Source organism: Patiria miniata, unplaced genomic scaffold (genome assembly GCF_015706575.1).
Source record: "Patiria miniata isolate m_02_andy unplaced genomic scaffold, ASM1570657v1 HiC_scaffold_20, whole genome shotgun sequence".
NCBI lineage: Eukaryota > Metazoa > Echinodermata > Asteroidea > Valvatida > Asterinidae > Patiria > Patiria miniata.
Genome location: NW_024037059.1, coordinates 16,374,057 through 16,395,819, shown reverse-complemented (window position 1 = coordinate 16,395,819; position 21,763 = coordinate 16,374,057). Strand labels below are relative to the sequence as shown.

The following is a 21,763-nucleotide window of genomic DNA, read 5'->3' as shown; positions in this document are numbered from 1 at the left end:
TATGCGGGTATATATAAATATAGATTTTAACTCAGATTACAGTAACGCAAATTGTTTAATTTAATTGGGAGTACCTTTATGTCATATGGGTTTTGTTTTTGGGACCGTGGTTTGAAGAAGGGCGCCCTCGCTTGGTTTAGCAAAACAAAAATATATTTTGGACATCATTTCTTTAAAAAATATATTAATGTTATATTTTTATATTAATTGTATATATAAAAATATATTACATGTTTTCAATTTTATTTCCAACAAAAAAGTACAACTTAACATGAGAAAAAAATATTTTTGTTCTCAATGCGTTCGCCGGCTAGAGAGCACTCGCGGACGAGCCATTTTGAAAAGTCCAGTGTGGCGCGAGAAGGAAACTTTGCGGAGATTTTGTCTTGTTGCAGACAGATTTTATAGTTTTGTTTCACAAAATGTCTGATAGCGAAGAATCACAGGGTGCACCGGCCCCGCCTGAACCTTTCAGTCAACCGGTAGAATATTTTTTTATTTTGTTTTAAGATTTTATTCATCATTTTTTAGACAATGCAAAACGCCATTATTGCATGCACAATGACATTTTGTCATTGACATTGCATTGTCATTGCGTGCGCTGCATGCTGGCCACGGGTGTCGGTGGGTACACTTCGCAAATAGTCTGGTTCCCAGACCAAAAGATTCTGACTATTCCTGATGAATCTTCGGTCAGGTAGCCGTCAGTGTTAATTGGCCTACAATTACAAGTATACGTCACGTGACTAAAACGGGAGGAATGCCTCCTTTTTCTGAAAATGTCCAAAGTTTGCTGAATTCATTTTGTCGACAATCGGATACTGGATAGCGCCCCAGTATATGGCTTAGGTTTTCTTAATTGCTAATTGCTTATTAAAAATTTTAAAAATGAGTTGATAATTAATATTCATTGTTTTCATTTAGAAAACTTGAAATTCAACGATGATTTTGTGCATCAAGTATACTCGGAGTCAGATCGTATACATGGGCGGATGGCAAAACCCTGCTGATTTGCACAGCATTAAACTTAAAGAAAGTTGCATTTTGTACTGCAAGGATTGAAGAAACTGTTCAAAATTAAAAAAAAAAAATAAGAATTAGAATTAAGACTAAGAAATAAGAGAAGTCTACTTTAGGTTGAAGGTCATTTTGGAATGATTAAGTCTAGACTCTTAATTGAACAAACCTAAAGAGGGGCCCACAACTACACAATTGCCAAAGATTCAATACTTTTATATTCAGGTTTTCTTTTCACCTTCATCATGTTTACTTGCCTTTCACATTTCCTTAGCCTCCCTTCAAGTTGAAGAGTCCACCGAAGGGTAATGACACTGGAGAAACCAAAGCTGAATATGATGCAAAGATGGTAAGGAGATCAGTACATTTAGAATGTACATTTCCATAAATGTGTGTGAATCACAATGTAGCTACATCAGTTATATTGGAAGTTGATTTCATTTTTTCCTTTGTCATATTATGGCAGTTAGTTGAGATAAATTGCATACTGTTGTCATGATATTGACATAGTTGAAACTTCAACTTTAAGACTGTAAGCTGAATTGAAGGTCATTGACATTTGTAGGTCAACTTCAAGATTCCAATAACAAATTCTGTGTTTTTCTTGACAGGCCAAGGACCGAGCCACCAGGTTCGGTTTCCTTCTTCAGCAGACAGAGATCTTTACCCATTTCATGAGTGCTACTAGCAGTGTCAAGTCCCCAACCAGCCCACTCAAGCTCAAACCAGGGAGACCGAGAACCAAGAAAGATGACAAAGCAAAACTCTCCTCAGTCGGAGAGTAAGTCTTACATTTTCTTTTATTGAAAAACAGTGTGATTGTTTAAGTTTGAATGATGCATTTTTTGTCTACATTTTTTCCGTGTACAGGCACTTGTCAAAAGCAAATTGAGTTTTGAAAATCAAATCCCTACATGAGATTGAATTCAGAGATATGGAAATTGAAATCTAAGCCAATTGATACTGTGGACTATAGCTGAAAACATGTCACAGTCATCGTCATTACATGGCACTTTGGATGGCAGGCTGTGATTGCTCAGCATCTTCATTCTCTTATAAAAAGATGAAAAAATACCACTTTCACTGGTTCCCTGCAGCCACCGTCATCGTATGACTGAGCAGGAAGAAGATGAGGAACTCTTGATGGAGTCCCGCAAGGCTACCAGCGTCATCACACAGTTTGAGAAGTCACCGTCTTACATCAAGAATGGAGAGATGCGTGATTATCAGATACGAGGCCTGAACTGGATGATCTCGCTCTATGAACATGGCATCAATGGCATCTTAGCTGATGAAATGGTTTGTCATGGTTAATCATGATAACTTGGAAAAGTATTCAAAACAAAATATTGGAGGTATTTTCAACAAAACAGTAATAGTGTAGTTGTGTTAAGGTATGTTCACCATCCAAGGCTACATGAAGCATTTTTGGAGTGCCCTGAGTTCAACATAAACCATTTTGGAATCCAGTCTTTCACTTTGACCTTTTCCCTAACCCTGCTGAATCCAACAGGATCCAACTATGTCACATACCTGATGGAGCCTGTTGGATTGAGCAGTTAACCCCTTGTGTACATTCAAAATGTTGGATTCGGTCTTATGAATGTTGGATTCAGATATAACAAAATGTTGGATTCAGCAGGCAACTGAACCGCATTATAATGCATTGTTGGACTTCGGTGGATTCAGCAGACAACTGAAAATGAGGCACAGTGGATTGAGCAGGAAAGTCCAGTTGGACTCTGTTGGATTTAGCAGGGCAGTCCTGAAGAAGTACTAGGGGGTTAGGGTTAAGTTCTAAGTGGGGTCTTGCCAACATGCTTTAGACCACCTCTCTCTGAGTCCTTATATAGCATTTAAGTATTTTTCAAACCTTCAATTGTTTCCCCTGATTTCTCTTTTGCAGGGTCTGGGTAAGACTCTTCAGACCATCTCCCTCCTAGGATACATGAAGCATTATCGTAACATCCCCAGTCCTCACCTCATCATCTGCCCAAAGTCTACACTTGCCAATTGGATGGCTGAGGTGGAACGCTGGTGCCCATCGCTACGAGGGGTTTGCCTTATTGGAGATCAGAATACAAGGGTGAGTAGGATATAGGAAACTAGGGAAGGAAGTGCTTAAAAGTCAGTAAGATTTTCAATATTTATCAAGGCATTCAAAGAAATAATAACTCAACCAATATAACGTAAAAGATGTCCAGAATCAGAGCATGATTGTAGTAGATTATAGAAAATAATTTTAAAATAAGCAAGACATTACACAAGATAGCCAGACTTTTAGCCATTTAATGGTTAAGCTGTTAACCCTAACAATCCCCATCCAGTCAAACCCCAACACCAGGGTTTGTTGGAATCTCTTGGAGTGAGTACTGCACTAGTAAACTGATTATGCTTTACATGGGGTTAGGCATACCACCAATAATCAGAGTCCAACAGTTTTTGCGTACAGTTTACCATATGGTGTTGGAATTTTCCTGAGTGAGGAAGGTTCCTAGTAAATTACTCTAAGGGGTTAGGGTAAAGGGACATAGTAGTTCTGGTTTCTGTTTTGTCCTGATCTGCCCCACTGAGCTTTCACAGAAAAAAACTTAGCCTGGGAAGAAGCAGCTCTTAGAATCCTTAAGATACGAAAACCTTACATTCAACAGCAAACCAGCATAAAATTTTGTGTGAGAATTACACTTGATATTTCCTTTGCCTACAGGCGGCCATTATAAGAGACGTCATGATGCCGGGTGAATGGGATGTGTGTGTCACGTCCTATGAGATGGCTATCAGGGAAAAATCCGTCTTTAAGAAGTTCAACTGGCGTTACTTGGTCATTGATGAGGCGCACCGCATCAAGAATGAGAAGTCCAAGGTAGGAGAGCATTGACTATTTGAGAAACATGACAGAAAAAAAATAATTGTAAACAGGCTTTTAGCCAGGAGTTGAGGAGGAAGTGTCATATTTGATGAATATAGTTAGTTCCTTTCTTCAGTGGTGTTCAAATATTTACTAATTATCCAGCTGTGTGTATTAAACTAAGGTGTGTCTGGAAGACACCTGGACAATATTGGCTAAAACAATATTTAGAAATGAATAGCGTTTGTTATTGTTGACCAGCTTGTGCATGTGTTGTTAGTATGTGCTTGAACTCTAAACTTCACCAGCTTTGTCTTCTTCTCAGCTGTCAGAGATTGTGCGTGAGTTCAAGACAACCAACCGTCTACTACTGACTGGTACTCCGCTTCAGAACAACCTCCATGAGCTCTGGGCACTCCTGAACTTTCTACTTCCAGACGTCTTCAATTCTTCCGAGGATTTTGATGCCTGGTTCTCCACTGAGGGCTGTCTGGACACAGATAACACAAGTTTAGTCTCTCGTTTACATGCTGTGAGTATTTGGGCTCTGAAACCATGTTGAGGTTACTAAGTACACACCTGAATGATTATTTTTTCACTGAGGGCATATGATTGGTTCTCATGTGTGAAAGTTGAGCCGATGGTGGATAGTGCAGACTACAGTGATTCAAATTGATGACATCATTGTTCTTCCCTATTTTGTCCTTCTCAGGTTCTGCGGCCATTCTTGTTGAGACGTCTGAAGGCAGATGTGGAGAGAGGCCTACTACCCAAGAAAGAAACCAAGATCTATGTTGGTCTGAGCAAAATGCAGCGGGAATGGTAGGAATTTTGAAAGCAAAATTCCAGGAATGAATTGTCAATTGTAATTACAGATCAATGTGATGCAAGTTGGTGGCAGAGGTTTTACAGTTTGTCTGTCCTCATTACACCTGTTTGTTAACTCAGGTACACCAAGATCCTGATGAAGGACATCGACGTTGTCAATGGAGCAGGCAAAACAGAGAAGGTTCGCCTGATGAACATCTTGATGCATCTACGGAAATGCTGCAATCACCCGTACCTGTTTGATGGTGCTGAGCCCGGCCCTCCATTCACCACCGATAAGCATCTGGTAGACAACGCTGGCAAGCTGGTAGTCCTTGATAAACTACTCGGGAAAATCCAAGAGGATGGTGAGTTTAATCAAATATAATCAAAGTTTAATAAAATACAAAATTTACCATATGTTTCAAAGAGCTGCTCAACAAAAAAACATTGCTAAGCATGTTTGCGTACAAAAATTGGACCTTAACCCTTACTCTCTGAGGGTAGTTTACTGCATGTCAGTTGGTTATGCCAATGCCCTCCAGCTGCAGTTTATTGGCAGATAGTTTTATTTAACAGTGAAGGCTCCAATTGGCAGGAGTTGGAGGCCCTGGAGGGTGCCTGATACTGACCAGCTGGGGGCACTCACTTTGTTATCAGAGGACTCTCATTGTTCTCTGTGGCATGTATTGGAGTGCCTGTCCAGTTACCCTTGAAATGACATGGCAGATATTGGAGGGCCATGCAAAAAACATAGGAGATTTTCTTGAGGCACATATTGGCATGCGTTGGAGGGTCTAGTAGGGTAAGGGTTAAGTGGCATTTTGGTTGATATCCTGTTTTGCTTAGCATTTTTTGATCATTTCAATAAATTATCCAACGATGTTAACTATCTCAGGAGTTCTAATATGACCTGATAGAACAGCTCCCACATGGAAACACTTTTGCATCACAAAATAAAAATAGTCAAACCAAGTAAAAGCTTTTAATTCCCTTTTCCAAACCCCTTCCAAGATGACCTGCACCCCATCCAATGACAGTGATTGTGCTAAATCACTCTTTATTTGGATTCATTCCCTTTGTCTCACCCTAGGCTCTCGGGTACTCATCTTCAGTCAGATGACCCGTGTCTTGGACATCTTGGAAGATTACTGCACCTGGCGAGGTCACAACTACTGCCGATTGGACGGACAGACCCCCCACGAAGAAAGACAGGTTAGGGCCAGCACAAAATAAAGTTTGGTTTCGGGAGCATGAGTATCTGTCCTGATTGAAAAGTTGGCTCGGAAGGTTTACCATAATGATCGGTAATTGTCAGATAACTTCTATTTTTTTTCCACAGAAAAGCATCAATGCTTTCAACTTACCAGGCAGTGAAAAGTTTGTCTTCATGCTGAGTACAAGGGCAGGTGGTCTGGGGATCAACCTGGCTACAGCTGATATCGTGATCCTATATGACAGTGATTGGAATCCACAGGTGGATCTGCAGGCTATGGTGAGTTGCTTCCATCATCGAAACACACCCAAAAAACCTTGAAAACTTCGGAAGTCATTTTCCACCCCACCCCTCCCCCCAACACGCATACGGAGTAGAGTTTAAAGCTACTACAGATAACGTGTACTGTTCCATTTCTTTTGCTCCTATTATTTGGACATTTTTTCTAGAAAGAAATATTTTATGTGTTTAGCCTTCTCTCCCCCCCCCCCCTAAAAAAGAGAAAATTCTTCAAATTACAACTGGTTGGTTGCAAACTGACTCTCAGTGAACTCTTGTCTAGATTCCCGAGAATGTTGACCTCGTTGTATATTTAGGCCAGTGTATCAATATGTATTTGGATCTTGACCACACTGTAGGATCGCGCTCATCGTATCGGTCAGACCAAGCAGGTCCGTGTCTTCCGTTTCATCACTGAGAACACCGTGGAGGAACGCATCGTTGAACGAGCTGAGACGAAACTACGACTGGACAACATTGTCATCCAAGCTGGTAAATGAGCTTACAAAAGTCTCAATGTAGGAATTATAAAAAAAATCTCTTTGGAGAGATGCTCCCTGATTATTAATTTTACTCTACCTTGTGTCTTGATCTCAGCAAATCACTAGATCTCTAGATCATTGAGACTGAGAAGCTTTCTGGATCAGCCCAAATCAAACACTTTATGTATTTTGCAAACAATTTCACATTATCGGGTTGCCAGGCATATTTGTGTTATTGTTGGAACAGGTGTAATAGAGAACAGGCACTCCTCAGAATCAGAGGTTAATTCTTTTTTTTAGAAAAATGATAGCAAACTAAGGCCATAGCATAAGCGGGTATTTTGTGGGCGAGGCTTTGATTGTGACCATTGACATGCTTCTAAGAAAGCCATAGCAATAGAGAGCAGTTTATCTGACAGGGCCTAAAGTTTGTTGAATATCTCCACCTAACAGGTCGTCTGGTTGATCAGAATATGAAGGTCGGTAAGGACGAAGCTCTGGCTATGATCCGCTATGGAGCCAACTTCATCTTCTCCTCTAAGGATTCTACTGTCACAGACGAAGATATCGATCACATCTTGGAGAGAGGTGCTAAGAAGGTACGGCAAGTCTCTCTTCTCAAATATGAATTATATTCTCCGTGAACTCGGCAGAAAGTTACTTTTATAAGCACGCCACTGTACTTAACCTTTCCCTTAGTTTAACCCTAACCCCCTATGGTATTTTGATCAGAAACCTTGCTGCAAACAGCAACATGCAACACTTGTCAAAATGACAAGCCTGCCCAGTGTAGCAAGACCCATCAGGTCAAAAACAGCAACATGCAACACTTGTCCAAATGACAAGCCTGCCCAGTGTAGCAAGACCCATCAGGTCAAAAGTCTCAAGGTCAAACTGCCTCGGAGACTGGGGTCACCAACTGCAGCAGGATACAACTGTGGCATTATTCAATGGGACGAGCATTGTCTCAGAATTGGCCGTTCATGCACTGGTGTTGATGGCTCAATGCAGCTAGGTCCCGCAGACTTTAAAACCAGGTGCGCAGTGTTGCGTCTGGCAGGGCTAGGGTTAAAAAAATGTCTCTCATATTTTCCCCAAATATATTGGGCTACTTTCACTGTTGATGTACCTATAGTCATAGCTTCATTTTATTCCATCTTTGACTAGGAATTAAACAAGAAGCATCAACCTCATTTCAACAAATGGCTCTTGATTTCTCACACTCAGATGTTGAAACCTATTGACAAATATATTTTATTTCACAAATAACAGACGGAAGAGATGAAGAAGAAGTTGGAGAAGCTGGGCGAATCAGCTCTTGGTACTTTCACCCTGGACACTAATGAGAGCATCTACTCCTTTGAAGGGCAAGACTTCCGAGAGAAACAGAAAAGCACCAGCATCAATTGGATTGAACCTCCGAAGAGAGAACGCAAGGCTAACTATGCTGTGGATGCATACTTCAGGGAAGCATTGAGAGTCAGTGAGCCCAAAGCACCTAAGGTAAGCGTCTAATCCAATCAAGAATTGAAATTTCGATACAAGGTTTGCTACAGACTAAAGACTGTGTGGTGTTTTGAAAAAAGGTATGACATGTTACTGACATCGATGATCCATTGGGCTTGAGTTTATTGCAAATTTTTAAGGATTAGTTTCCTATTAATGACACAAGACTATTCTGTCATCCTTCCAGTTTCCCAAGAAAATGGGTTAACTATTGGGCATCACTTGCTACTAATTGTCACGTTGATTTTGAGCAACTGGAAAAAAGTGTGTATTATATTTTCATCTGTTTCTTTGAAGTTTTGCTGATTAACATTTGTTTATTTCATTTTCTGCAGGCGCCAAGGCCTCCCAAGCAGCCCAATGTACAAGACTTTCAGTTCTTCCCTCCAAGGCTCTTTGAACTTTTAGACAAAGAGATTTACTCTTACAGGAAGATGATTGGCTACAAGGTTTGGGAATCTATTCATAATTATCTAGATTTTCTCACACGGAATGTTTGCACATTCACGCAGCTTATTTGATTAAAAGGTTCAAAATCAGGACGATTTAGGCCTAACCGATGATTAATTAAAATTGATAAATTGATGATGTTTAGAACTTCTGAACTCACTTTTCTCTTTAGCAAAAGTAAGGTGTAATAAACTGTTGTCATTCTAGACTACTTAGAATTTGTTAGTTTGGTTGGTTGTAATTCATGTTGACACCCTGTACCACGCTGGACTTAAACTGATATTTCTTTTCACAGATTACACAGCATTGAATCTCATCTTTCAGTTTGAATGTTTATTAATTTACATGATTGATTGATTAAATTACAGGTGCCCCTGAACCCTGAGGTTCCCCACCCAGTACAGGCTCGCAAGGAGGAACAGAGGAAGATTGATGAAGCTGAGCCGTTAGTTGAGGAGGAAATACAGGAGAAAGAAGACTTGCTGACTCAGGTCAGGAATCCAATCATGATATTCTCCCAGTCTGTCTGTCGGCAGACTGTCTGTTGGCTGTCTATTTGTGGCTGTCTTATGTTTGTCCTCGATTTGGTGTTCATTATCCATGTACGTGCAAGTCTAAGCAAGAAATTCATGTTGGATTTCATAATTTCTTCAGGGTTTCACCAACTGGTCCAAACGTGACTTCAACCAGTTCATCAAGGCATGTGAGAAGTATGGACGAGATGATGTGGACAACATCTCCAGGGATGTGGAGGGAAAGACACCTGAAGAGGTCAGTGCACAATTTAGCTGTCACTCAACTGTCTGGAAAATGTGGATGGCAACTATTTTGGCCATAGTCGATGGAGTACCTGTACCCACACAGACCATTCTCATCAGACCATTCTCATCAGACTATCCCCTGATGCAACTTATACACTCTTTACCAGATCACGTAAATAAATGTGTCTCATTATAGAGGAATTGAATCTTATTTTATGTTGTAATCAAGGTGCAAGAATACATGGCTGTGTTCTGGGATCGTTGCCATGAGTTGACAGATATTGAGAAGATTATGGCCCAGATAGAGCGAGGAGAAGCCAAGATACAACGCAAGATTAGCATCAAGAAGGCACTGGACTCCAAGGTAGAATCATTGACTTAACTAGAAAGAAATTGGTTTATTGCCGCATGATGTGAGTAAAATGTAAAGGAACCTAAGAGTATATGACAAATTTATATGATGATTGCTGATGGTCAAGATTTAATAACGTTGCAAAGTCTTGTCAAATTGTGGTTGATTACAAAAAATTTACGAAATGAAAAAGCCCTCAATTCCTTCTTTAGTGTGTATATTTACTGCATAAGACCATCTTTGTGGAAGGGTTAAGCATGTATTAAAGTAAGGACGAGATGGTAAAAAATGTTAATGTTATAGACAGGAATAGCTTCGTTTACTGATAATTCATATATTGGTTTGTCTTGCAGATGGCCAGGTACCGAGCTCCCTTTCATCAACTACGTCTCTCCTACGGCACCAACAAAGGCAAGAACTGGACTGAAGAGGAAGATCGTTTCTTGGTTTGCATGCTACACAAGCTGGGCTTTGACAAGGAGAATGTGTACGATGAACTACGGACGGCTGTCAGACAGGCTCCACAATTTCGATTTGATTGGTTCTTGAAGTCACGAACAGCCATGGTGAGCCATTATTAAGTTATACTTCAGCAAATATTGAAAGTTGTTATAAAGTGTGCTTGAGTAATGTGGGTTTGGTGTAAGTCCTGCTAATCTTGTGCTGAAGATGAGTACATTTAGAAACGTATGAGTACAAGTATAGAAATTGTGAATTGCAGAAGTTATTGTCTGAAATTCAATATGAAACAATGAAACCCTGAATGAGACCTTAGGGAATGAAACTTAAGTTTCATCAGGAGGAAAGCAATAGTAAGTGTAAGGAAAACCCACACAACTTAGGCAGTTAGTGAAAACCAAATCCGCTGAGTGCCCCAGGTGGCCATCAATATGGCGTCACTAAGGATGGAAAGCAAGCGAAGAACCACAATACAGACTGGACAGTTTTAATTTTAGATACTGAGTTTCACTGAGTCTTCATTTTCATTTTCTTAGGAGCTGCAGAGACGCTGTAACACGCTGATCACACTGATCGAGCGGGAGAACCAAGAGTTGGAGGAACGTGAGAAGGCAGAGAAAAAGAAACAGGTCAGGGCAAAAGGAGGCATGCCAACACCCAAGGTGAACTAAATAGGGAGAGGGGGATTAATTGCTGCACCGAGTCTGACGACAATGCCTAGCGGCTAGTGGCAATTCTCAGGCAGTGGTGGTTAATTGATGTAATGGGCATCAGTAGATTGTCCTGCTGAGCTTAGTAGTAAATCCACGTAGTGGACTAAAACCTGTTTCAGACTGGCGTTCCACAGACACGCTGAACCAAATTATTCTGAAGAAGAGATTGACGTTGGAAACAGTAAAGAGCGACTGTTAAAAGATTTTCTGTTGCAGAAATGACTCCAGTCTAGTAAAAAAACTCCAGAGTCTAGCAAAAAGAAATTGAATACATGAAGTTTGCATGTCTAATACCCAAAACTATGAGGTTCAGCATGTGATTCAGCACGACTCTGAAATGCCAGTTTTTGCATGGTGGGATCCTGAATGCTGAATGGTTAAAACTACAGTTATAGCTGGATTTTCAAGTTTCTTTTAGAAAGAACATTTTTCTCAACTCCGAGATAGTGACCTTTATCTTTAGAACCGATGAAATGGAAGAAATACACATTTTTGTCTGATCATGTTTAGCAGTATCAAGTTACTGATTTGTTTTTGTTTCCCGTTTCTTATTTCAGGGGAAAGGAGAGAAGAGAAAGGCGGAAGCCACCCCAGACCCTCGCATCAAATCCAAGAAGAAGAAGTGAACATCTTATCCCAGATGAGAAAGAAGTACTCCAAAGATAGGGTAACACTGGTTTAAGATAGTCGGCACCCTTTAATCTGTGATATGAAGCTTGTCATGCAATGTGTATTTTTTTGTCAATATGAAATTCATGGTTGTCCTTGTACTTTCATGCTTTTGTGAAGCAACATTTTCAAAACACAGTTGTATTGATTGATTTTGCACTAATGTACGTGTCTGTGACTGTAAGATAAAAACCTGTCTGTTATGCTTTTAGTTTTGGGCAGTAAATCTGTCGGGCCAGCTAACTCTGAGATTTAGAAATGTGGAGTTATTTATTGAGGCAGTGGACACAGTGCTTTGGTAATAAGACATAATGAAGACTGATATTTAATCCGAAGTACCTCTTGTAAATAAACATCCTAATAATCTTTAAAAGAATCACTCCACATTTGAGATAAACGTCAGTTTCCTACCAGCATTTATGTTTATATTGTGCGCATGTGTGTGACACACCCCCAGTATACCACAGTAAATGCACATTTATGAGGAGTCGTTGAGAGTATTGGAGCAGTCTCTAAAATAAAACAGCTTCTTGGTTTCGCCTTTTCTGACATATTGGCCTGGGTTTTTCCTCACACCTAGGTGTCCTACACGTAACGTCCTGTATATAGATTTTGATTGTAAGCTTTAGTTTGCTGGTAAATTATTTACTTTGCTTTTTCTTCCCAGCTTTTTTCATTGAAGTAAGCCCAAGTTACTTATCTGTGTTGCTTTTTATAACTGACGTGTACATTCCGCATAAATGTTAATTTTAATCCAAGCATAAACGTTGAGCATTACTTGTAAAGCTCGTCCTTAGTGTCGCTACATTTTCTTTATCTTTGTGGAGTTTGCAACAACTTTCATTTCTGAATGACCAAATGTGTGTCAGTTAATTACCAGGCACACAGTACATATTTATTGTCGTGATGAACAACCTCTTGACTAATTGGATTTTGATCTGTCAAATTGTGCAAACACAAAGCTACAAGAACATGGCTAACTATATTTTGAGAAAATTTCAGTTTTACCTGCTTCTAAGAGAAGTTGTTTAAGTTTAGAATCACTTAACAATCACTGTTTGCTTAAGCAAAAAAAAAGGGAACATCTTTACAACACCGCTGTCTGATTTATTTTATCATTGTCAATGTATGTGTTTTGTTACAAGTTGTGAAGACTTAAATGCTCAACTAATATTGCAAGGGATTTTTTCTTCGTCCCGTTTACTTACAAGTGCTAGAAACGACTGGTCTCTAGTCTGTATTTATTCATGAGTATGGCTCTTTAATGTCTGTTTGTTTAGGTGTCTTGTACTAGAATCAAATAAACTGTTTTAAAAAGGAAAACTGTGTTTCTTTAAATGATTATTTTGTGACCGTTGTAAGTTGTAAAAAAATGAAGCAAATTTCTGTATATTCTCCCCTGTGCGAGTCTGTCAGTCAGTAATGGAGGTATATTAAAGAATCCCCTCGATTTCTCAGACAGGAAAAATTTGACACATTGAACCCTACATTTATAGAATGACCCTTACATAAACAAAATGTAAAATCAGGATGAATGGGAAGGGGCAGTTCTGTGGATTTCTTGGGGGGGGGGGGACAAAATAATGATTTTTACAAAAAAGTAAAAAAAAAAATGTGGAAAGGGGAGATTGGTGGGGAGGGGGGCACTGTTTGGTATATTGATTAAAACAATACATGTAGTTTTTCTTCTGTGTCCTCCATATATGGGGGGGGGGGGCATTATTTGCCTGACCTTTAACTCGAGCACATTCAACTTGAAAAAAGTCACAATATCATTGGAAAACGTTTTAATAATCCATGCAGGAAAATGAATGATTTTATTTTCATTTTGTCTAGTTTCACAATCACCTTCAAATTAATGTTCATTACTTTTTATAACAAAGAAATTTGTACAAGTATATTACATATTGAAATTTACATAAATACGCCTCCATGTCCTCAGGTTGGCTGACAAACTGTAATCATTAGGACTGTAGTCATTCTGGTTTTATGCGAGATTCTCTCTGGTTAGCAGTTCTACACAAACAGTTAACTTGGACAAGCCAACATTATTAAAATTTCATATACTCGTATTACTGTCGACAGACCACAGTGTAATTACATACACTCAATGGTCCTGAACAAATTAGAGCTGAGAAAACTAAATTTGATAAAAAAAATCTTCTGTTGGCTGCTCTTTGAAGAAAAAACAAGAGACCCTGTCTGCTGTGGCCACCTTTTCAACGGACACTTGTACAATGTGGCCACCAGTCCATTGTTGTGTGATCACAATATTAATCTTTTATTAAACTGAACTCTATTTAATGCCCTTTTGATAAAATATATTCATCAAAAAGTTTTGAAACGTTCAGAACACATTTATAACTTACTTCTTTGCATGTATAGTGTATTAGGAATGCCCCCTCCAAAGAAAGGTTAACACGGCCAAGTAAGAATTTGACCAACTTGCGAAAAAAAACAATACCATTCACATTCCAGTATTAGAAGTAACATTATATCATACAGTTTATAAAAAAGAAAATGTAAAAGAAAAAAAAAAGGGCAGGATTATTAGAGTAAAAGTACTGAATTAAAGATCCTGCAATGCCTGCCTCTTTTGCACACATTTAGAAACGGACATCTACTTAAGGAAAAGCTGAGAATGATATCACCAACGATGAAACATTTTACACATTATGTTCAACATTTGGATATACAAAAATACTTTTGACCACTTCAAAGTCTAAATTTACCGTAACAGATTTGTATCCATTTGCAGAGTGTCTCCAAAATATTTTGACAACTGACAAAATATGTTTCAAGCTATTATAAATTTCCAGGTTTAAGCTATTATAAATTTCCGAAGCTTTTCTAAACAGTGAATTGTGGGGGTGGGGGGGGGGGGGGGGGGGGGGGGGGGGGGGAGAGACCAAAGTTGAATGGGAATGCAATTGCCATAGGTTGGGGTACCCCCCCCCCCCCCCCCCCCCCCCCCCCCCCCCCCCCCCCCCCACACACACTTCTGTCAACAATGGTGTGTCTTCCAAAATAAATGGAGCTAAGCTTGCCACTACTTTGCAAGAAGTAAACAAAAATATCAAAAATTTGCAAATTCAATTTGAACACAGAATACACCAACAAGATATGCAAAAGAAAATCAAGTTGATGTTCAAAACCAGAGTTGCTTTAATAATTATTACTGTTGAAGTCTCCTTACAAATTATACAAAACAGGAAGAAATTGTTGAGGAATAACAAGCCTCTATAATCAGAAATGTTTAATTTCTATATTAAAACCGGATCAGGAGATATTATAAGATGCCCTATGCCAACTTAAGTACCTTCCGATGTAACAAATTTGTAACCCCAAATTTTGCTTCAAATTTGAAAAGAATTTGAAAATGAGCCAATTCTTCAAAACATAGCATTAAATTGTACTTTTAGCTATGAGGGCCAAAATTATAAGCACCGTGAAGTGACAATGGTTTTACATTAACAATTAATGCACACTTAATCCAAATATAAATATGCAACATGTTTTTGTAAAGGATTTTGGTATGAACAGCTGAGCAGTTGATTTACATTCAAACAGCCAGTCTTACATATTCATAGGAAATACTGAATAACCATGTCACGTAAAGTAGACTAGAGCCTATTATAATGACTGCTTTTCATTAATGCTTTCTCAAAGTCCTCCCACACATGAAGGCATCCAATACAAAGTCATAAATATTTATAAGGCATACTGAATATGTATACATCTCAGGATGGTATCTGATTGGCTGGATTGGTGTAGGCAGGTGCATGATAAACAGCAGGGCGGGGTTTATATAAATCAAACCTTGTTATTGTTGCCTCACTCTCATCCATTCAACAAATTCATCCAGCATGACTGGCCCTGAGGAGGAAGAGAAAAATGATTGATTCAGACAACAGAGAAACATTGTCAAATTTATGTGAAAAAAATTAACAATGAATGCAAAATCTGAAGTATTTTTTTTGGTCAAGAGTTAAATTGGCATTTGCAACAACTATATAGTATGACTATGTAAACAAAAATATAATCACTAATAATTTTGTATATTTATTCAATTTAATTAATGACCCATTACAAGTGAAGAGTTTTTCAAGAGAAGACTTGCTGAAAATGTGGGCTATTTATTTTTTTCAGAAGGAAAATCCATAATTATGGGAAAAAATAACAACAACATCCCCACATGATTCATTAGGGACTACCAAACTATCCCACATGGAGAGTTGAAGGGGATTTGAACCAAAGAAAAGGAAACATCTGCGCCAAGTTGAACTGGAGAAGATTGAAGTGACTTACATGCACCATCTACGTCATAGTTACTTAGGTCTGGTTTGATGGCTCGGCTAAACTCCAGTATATTGCACCACTGGTCCTTGTTGATTACCTTATACCTGGAGTGCTGGGTAAGGAAACAAACAATGGAGAACTTGAAATAGTAATTCAAATATAATGTCAGACATATACACACTATTTGTATTAAAAGTCTCAAAACTTGACAAAAATGCCTTCCACTGTTTGTGCACTTAGTCCATAGACTTAACCTTTAATTTAAGTGAGAAAGAAAGAATAATACTCACATCTAGGAATTGCTGAAATGAATTGAATAGTACCCACTGTCTGCCAAGGAGAAGAGCTAACATCGCCTTGGCAGTTTCTAAGTCTAAGCTTCGCTCGTCTTTGTTCTGCAAAAGTAAATGGAAACCATCATAAGCACACAAAGAACTTAACATTTGAAATGAAAACTTGATCACTTTTGCCCATTGCATTTATCTGGTAATGTAAGAAAACTTCAGAAGAGAACTTCAGGAGATTCGAAAAATTGTGTAAACATTTGCTTCCATGCAATTAATTTACTTTTGACAGTATTTTTTTTTAATCAAAGACAACAAACATGAACTGTTTCATAGTGAGGAAATACTAATAAGGCAATGCTAAGAGAATTAGAGAATGTTTAGGGGAAAAAAAACACAATTCTTAAAAACTTTAACAAACCAATTTTACAATGGCTGTGGTATTATACGTCTGTGACAAAAGTCAGGATAATATTCAGTTATTCATAATGAATGTGTGTACGAGTCCCTTGCACTGCCTTATTTATATCTCCAAGTTCATGACAGACACCATTGATATACTTAACATGTGTGGTTTTTTTTTTCGAGGAAGTGAACCTACTTCCATGATGAATCAGAAATGTAGGTCCAATGGGCCATCCTAAGGAGTTCTTACAATTATTTGATTCTTAATAAGGATGGAGAGCACTCCTCAATCGACTTCTCACTTATAAACTGCTCCCACCCTTCCCAAAAAAGAGAAAACCTTGGTAAAGCCCAATGCGTTGTAATCTTACCCTTGCAAAGTCAAACGCGTATCTGTAGATTTTCTTGAAGGTAGGTGGATCGTTAAGTAGCGTGCGTAGGTAATCCATCTTGCTTTGTAGTTTCCTGGGGTTATCCACCCTGCAGAAATGACAGGAGACATGGGATATGTGGGGACCTGGGTGGCACCAGTCAGGCCTATTTGCGGTTGTGTGGGCTCTATTAGCTCCGTCACGACTCACAAATAGCCATCAAGCATTGGAAACGGGATTTGGGGCTATGGATATGAATACTTACTGTGGTGTGTCAAAGGAAAAACAATCTTAGCTGTAGCCACAAAGCAGCCCATTTGGACATTACCTTGTCGCTGAATGTTCTATTGGAGTTGTATATATTTAATGCTCAAATAACTGTGAAATTGATTTCTACTGACAGGTTAACGCACTTCAGTATAATTTTCTGTCATGCTTCTTCAATGTTATGCCTCTTTATAACACAATGGTCGGCAAAAGGCTCACAGTGTAGGCCATTGGTCACATACGCTATAGTGTTTGCCCCGAGTCTAGACATAAGTCAACATGAACCAACTTGCATTTGCTATTAAAATGCTTAGACCCTATCGCTTGAATTCAGTTCACAAAGTTATTATACACCTAGATATTGGCAAAACAATTTGACAAAATACATTTGTAATTTCTTGAAAATTGAATTAGCCTATGTATTCTTTTTAAGCCCTTTTAGTTTCACACTAAGCTTTTTAGTGCCTGCTTAGCACCTTTTACTAGCCAGAGGATGTGAGTAGGTTTGCTGTCTTCCTTTGATGGCATTAATTACAGGATGAGTAAGATATAAGGGGGCTGCACATCTTGAAGACCTTTTTCAAGGTCACATCAAGTGGTTAACCGTAATAAGTCAAGGATCAACTTTTTTGTTTCATACTTGTGATGTTCTCCAGGCATTACAACACAATGTATATTAAATCACAGTAAGGATGCAAATGGGCAAAACAGATTTCAAATTTGTTATTAGGTCCAAGGAGTTTAGACTATTTGTGACTTAAGTAGAATAATGTGGCCTCTACACCATGCCTAATATGCCTGACATGGATGTTTTTTTTTCATTTTTTAATTAAAAAAAATTATTAATAAACTGACTTCATGAAATAAAGTGCGAAAGAAAATAAACCAATTGCGGGAATGCTAACATAGCATAGAGAAGTCAGTTGGTACAGCAATGGTACGGATTCCTTCATTCAAATAACACAGGTCAAACTTACTGTAGTCTTGTCATGCCTAGCATCCACTCCTGTAGTGTGAAGAAGCCCATCTGATCGGCTTCCAGCTTCCACGCAAGCACCAGCATGACGATATTCTCAGGTTCCACTCCGATATCCTCACAGAACTTCTCCATGCCCTCTGGGCCGATCAAGTCCTCCTGCCCCGTGTATTCTTGGAACCATGTCTGGCAGCGCTTGGAGGAGAAGGAAGAATGTGCGCTGTCTTGACTGGTTAGTGAGGTCTGGTGGTGGTGGTGATGGTGGCGATGGTGGGAAGAGTTGCTGTTAGAAAATGAAAGAAAAACATGAAAAAGATGAAAAACGTTTAAGCACTGTCTGTAACTAAATGCTTTTTCATTTTGTCTATTCTGCTGTAAGCCTCCTAAAACTTAACAGTAATTGACAATATTATTGAAGACTAATGTTTGGGTAAAAATTAGCAAGAGTATTTTATTCACAAGATGGAATTTGCGTCAGGGTGATGTAAAAGAGTACTTTAGAATGAATATGCCTCTTGAAATATTGACAAAAGAAGGACCAATTCTGAACTAAAACAGATGATTCTGGCTCTTAGACCAAGACTTACCTTGACCTGGATTTCTTCATCTTGGTCTCATCTTCAGCTGAGGATAGTTTCCGTTTACGACGTGGGGGCATGTCTAGGTTGCAGCAAGGAAGGAAGAATGTTTGGGTTGATAGTGTTGTATCTCTGACACAGCTTACAGGATCCTCAGCTGTTATGGGCTTCTGACAGGCACTCAAACTCTGTTATTCACAATTTTTGTTTAAAGGAAAAAGTTCAGAATGGTTCACAATGGGGATAATAGTAATAGTATTAGAATTTCTCATGCCAAAATCTACCACTGTTCTGTGTATTATGACTGGCATTAATTCAGTACATTAGACTGAGATCTCCTGATTAGATCCTCTGCAATTCTCGTGGGTACTTTTGTTCCTTCACACAGCGAATCACTCATGTTTAATTCACACATCCAGCAGTATGAGCACTCTACACATTCTGTACATTATGCCAATTCTGAAAGCTCACGGGATTGAGATAAAGGAGGATTTCAAACACACACATTAGCTTATTATTCAATTCATTTTCATGAAGTCTGATGATACCAACTGTAATTATGTAGCATTCTTCAGTACAACTGTGAAATTGCTGTCTTTTTACGGAGTTTGGATGTATCTTTTTAATTATTCTTAAGATGGATTTTTTTTTTAATGTTTTTCCCATGTATTAAACAAATGATACTTTACCAATCTAATATTAGTAAAAATAATAATTAGTTTATACTCTGTGTTGCAAATTAACAAACAATACAAAATCTAACAAAGAAAAATAACTTTATTTACTCCAAGATCAGACCAAATTTCAGGTCCAATGTACTAACCAAGCGAGTGAAGCACTGAGGTAGTGCAGACTGCTGTGATGGTATGCTACCTGTCAGGTGCTCCAGTGTGATTCAGCCTGTGTGGTCTTGGGTACCAGGTGACTTGAAGAGCCTGGAGATATGGCCTCTTTGCTAGTGCTAATGCCTAGCAATCAGAACGGAACAAATTCAAACCGAGTCTATTTGGGAACATTTTTGTTTGTAAAGGAAACTGAAGTTTGATACCCAAAAATGTCAGCAACAAAGATGAAAGTCAATTTCATGAACATGCAGCAAATGATTTTTCCATTTACAATGAACATGTGCATGTTCTCCATTTATACGTACTTTAAAGCCCTTTTTTGTTCTGTAGTTAGAACAGGATGCCTAATCATTCATGAGGAACCTTAGAATCCATAGAACAGGTGAATTTAAAGACACGATTTTAACTTTAAGTTCATAGAGAAAAATTGCAGTAGCCAAAAACGTAATATGAACTCACTAAGACAATAAAATCCTCCACAATTCAAAACTGTTTGTTTTGTTTACCTCAGACCCAGTCACAAAAAGAGGAAGGAATGAATACTAAGTTGGGCATTTCCTATAATTTCCACATGACAGTACAACTCATCTTGTTGGCCAGCAAAGATTGTTACAGACTACACTGTCTATGTAAGTAAGTACGCGTAGCTAAACATGGAAGTATGACCTGACATACTTTAACTAACATCCCTTTTTTTCATGAAGAACCCGTCTCCTTCCCCCTCCATTGAAACAAATTAGGAATTCCTGAATGGCCTAAGAGTGATTCACAATATACTTCCTCGTGTTAAACCAACCACAAATAAAATTCCCATCTGATACTGCACAGGAAATCCATTTAGCACTGGTCTGTTTGCAGGGTGCTGGGTGAGTGCATTAATTCAGAAGCATTCACTAGCTGTGGTGGATGGATCTGTATTGAAAATGATCAGTTTAGTCAACTTCCCCCCTTGAGAAATGCAGGTGTTATTGCAGCTTAAGTACAAAAATATGGATTTGTATGTTGTGAATTTGATTGATTTCTTTGCACACTAAAACATTTACTGTCAACTCTCATTTAATACAAACTTTGTCGGACCTAGCTAAAAATTGTTGTGCCTGGTACGCCTGGTAAAAGAGCTAAGCTTGTATGCAGAAAAAATATTCCAGCAATTCTAAATATCACAATACTATTTTTTTTGCATAATTTATAACCATCAGGGTTGGTACTTCTTTATTACCAGCTGTGAGCAGCTCGTTTAATAATTAATATTCACAAATACAAGTATAAATAATATGAACATTAACATTTTCTATCATATTGATAAAATAAACAAAATTTGAAACTTTAGATACAATTTACGGCATTCTATAATTACAAACAAAATCTGGAAGGAAATGATAATTAAAAAAAATACACTTGGAATTATAAATTTATAGCAATTTTAAACATGTTTAATTAAGTTCCACAACAAACGCAACAAAAAGGTCAACATGAAGAAAAAGAATTCAGGTGACTATATTTCTATGTGTGCGTTTTTTGTGTGCACAATTTTACATAATGAAGTATCCCACAATGCAATACAACTTAAATCGGCATTTACCACACACGAAACCACTGCTCAATGACAATGACCAACAAACCACCACTTTTCAATTTCGCCTTTCCCTTTTTGCCTCGAATATTTCTGTGATTACTTTTCTCAATTTTTCTATTTTTTTTTCTTAAGCAAAGACATTTCGAGCACAATCATTTACAATCATCTTCTCTGGATCAATATCAATTTCTGCACGTGAAAAGAGAATAAAAAAATGACACCCCTTTTACTAGTCACCGTGTGGTGTCACAATCCGAGAGCGGTCACGCACCGTACAGATCCCCGGGGCACAACCCCTTTAATGCCCGTGTGTCCCAACATGTCAACACACGCACTTGACTGACCAGTCGTGGCGCAGAAAAATTGACCAAGAAAATGTCACATTTAACCTCCTCATGCACACTATTTTCACTTAAGACGACACACATTTATTGAGAAAATAACATGTTACTTACATTTAAATTTCCTTTCGATGATTGCGCCTATAAAGGGGTAAAAATTACGGTAAAATCAGAGAACAAACGCAGGTTTCCCACCACTGACGATCGCCATGTCCGTGCCGCCGGTAGTGAGCATGCGCTATGCAATCCATCAAGTACTTAC

General features: G+C 38.5%; 2 protein-coding genes across 5 annotated transcripts; one reads left to right on the top strand and one right to left on the bottom strand.

Annotated features, from left to right (window-relative positions):
* The first annotated feature begins 315 nt into the window (after positions 1 to 315).
* On the top strand, positions 316 to 12,882 carry LOC119727594 (SWI/SNF-related matrix-associated actin-dependent regulator of chromatin subfamily A member 5-like). Of its 2 annotated transcripts, none has more exons than XM_038199539.1 (21): positions 316 to 482; positions 1,292 to 1,366; positions 1,629 to 1,798; positions 2,115 to 2,316; positions 2,924 to 3,103; positions 3,725 to 3,880; positions 4,191 to 4,397; positions 4,578 to 4,687; positions 4,814 to 5,040; positions 5,766 to 5,887; positions 6,015 to 6,167; positions 6,527 to 6,659; positions 7,103 to 7,248; positions 7,922 to 8,152; positions 8,491 to 8,604; positions 8,974 to 9,096; positions 9,260 to 9,376; positions 9,596 to 9,730; positions 10,072 to 10,284; positions 10,714 to 10,806; positions 11,448 to 12,882. In XM_038199539.1, exons 1-21 carry the CDS (start codon positions 423 to 425, stop codon positions 11,514 to 11,516), a joined length of 3,036 nt encoding a protein of 1,011 aa, XP_038055467.1. In that variant the 5' UTR covers positions 316 to 422; the 3' UTR covers positions 11,517 to 12,882. The 2 variants fall into 2 exon arrangements, with proteins under 2 accessions (XP_038055467.1, XP_038055466.1); XM_038199538.1 differs by having other exon boundaries at positions 10,714 to 10,839.
* A 1,813-nt stretch (positions 12,883 to 14,695) lies between these two features.
* On the bottom strand, positions 14,696 to 21,753 carry LOC119727593 (DCN1-like protein 4). 3 transcript variants are annotated; one of them, XM_038199534.1, is made up of 8 exons: positions 21,616 to 21,753; positions 19,563 to 19,707; positions 18,749 to 18,927; positions 18,163 to 18,444; positions 16,919 to 17,027; positions 16,149 to 16,253; positions 15,868 to 15,970; positions 14,696 to 15,435 (listed from the first exon to the last, which is right to left on the bottom strand). In XM_038199534.1, the coding sequence occupies exons 3-8, from the start codon at positions 18,817 to 18,819 to the stop codon at positions 15,383 to 15,385; spliced, it is 723 nt and encodes a 240-aa protein (XP_038055462.1). In that variant the 5' UTR covers positions 18,820 to 18,927; positions 19,563 to 19,707; positions 21,616 to 21,753; the 3' UTR covers positions 14,696 to 15,382. The 3 variants fall into 3 exon arrangements, with proteins under 3 accessions (XP_038055462.1, XP_038055465.1, XP_038055463.1); XM_038199537.1 differs by having other exon boundaries at positions 18,749 to 18,821; XM_038199535.1 differs by lacking the exon at positions 21,616 to 21,753 and adding an exon at positions 20,381 to 20,399.
* Between the last annotated feature and the right edge of the window lie 10 nt (positions 21,754 to 21,763).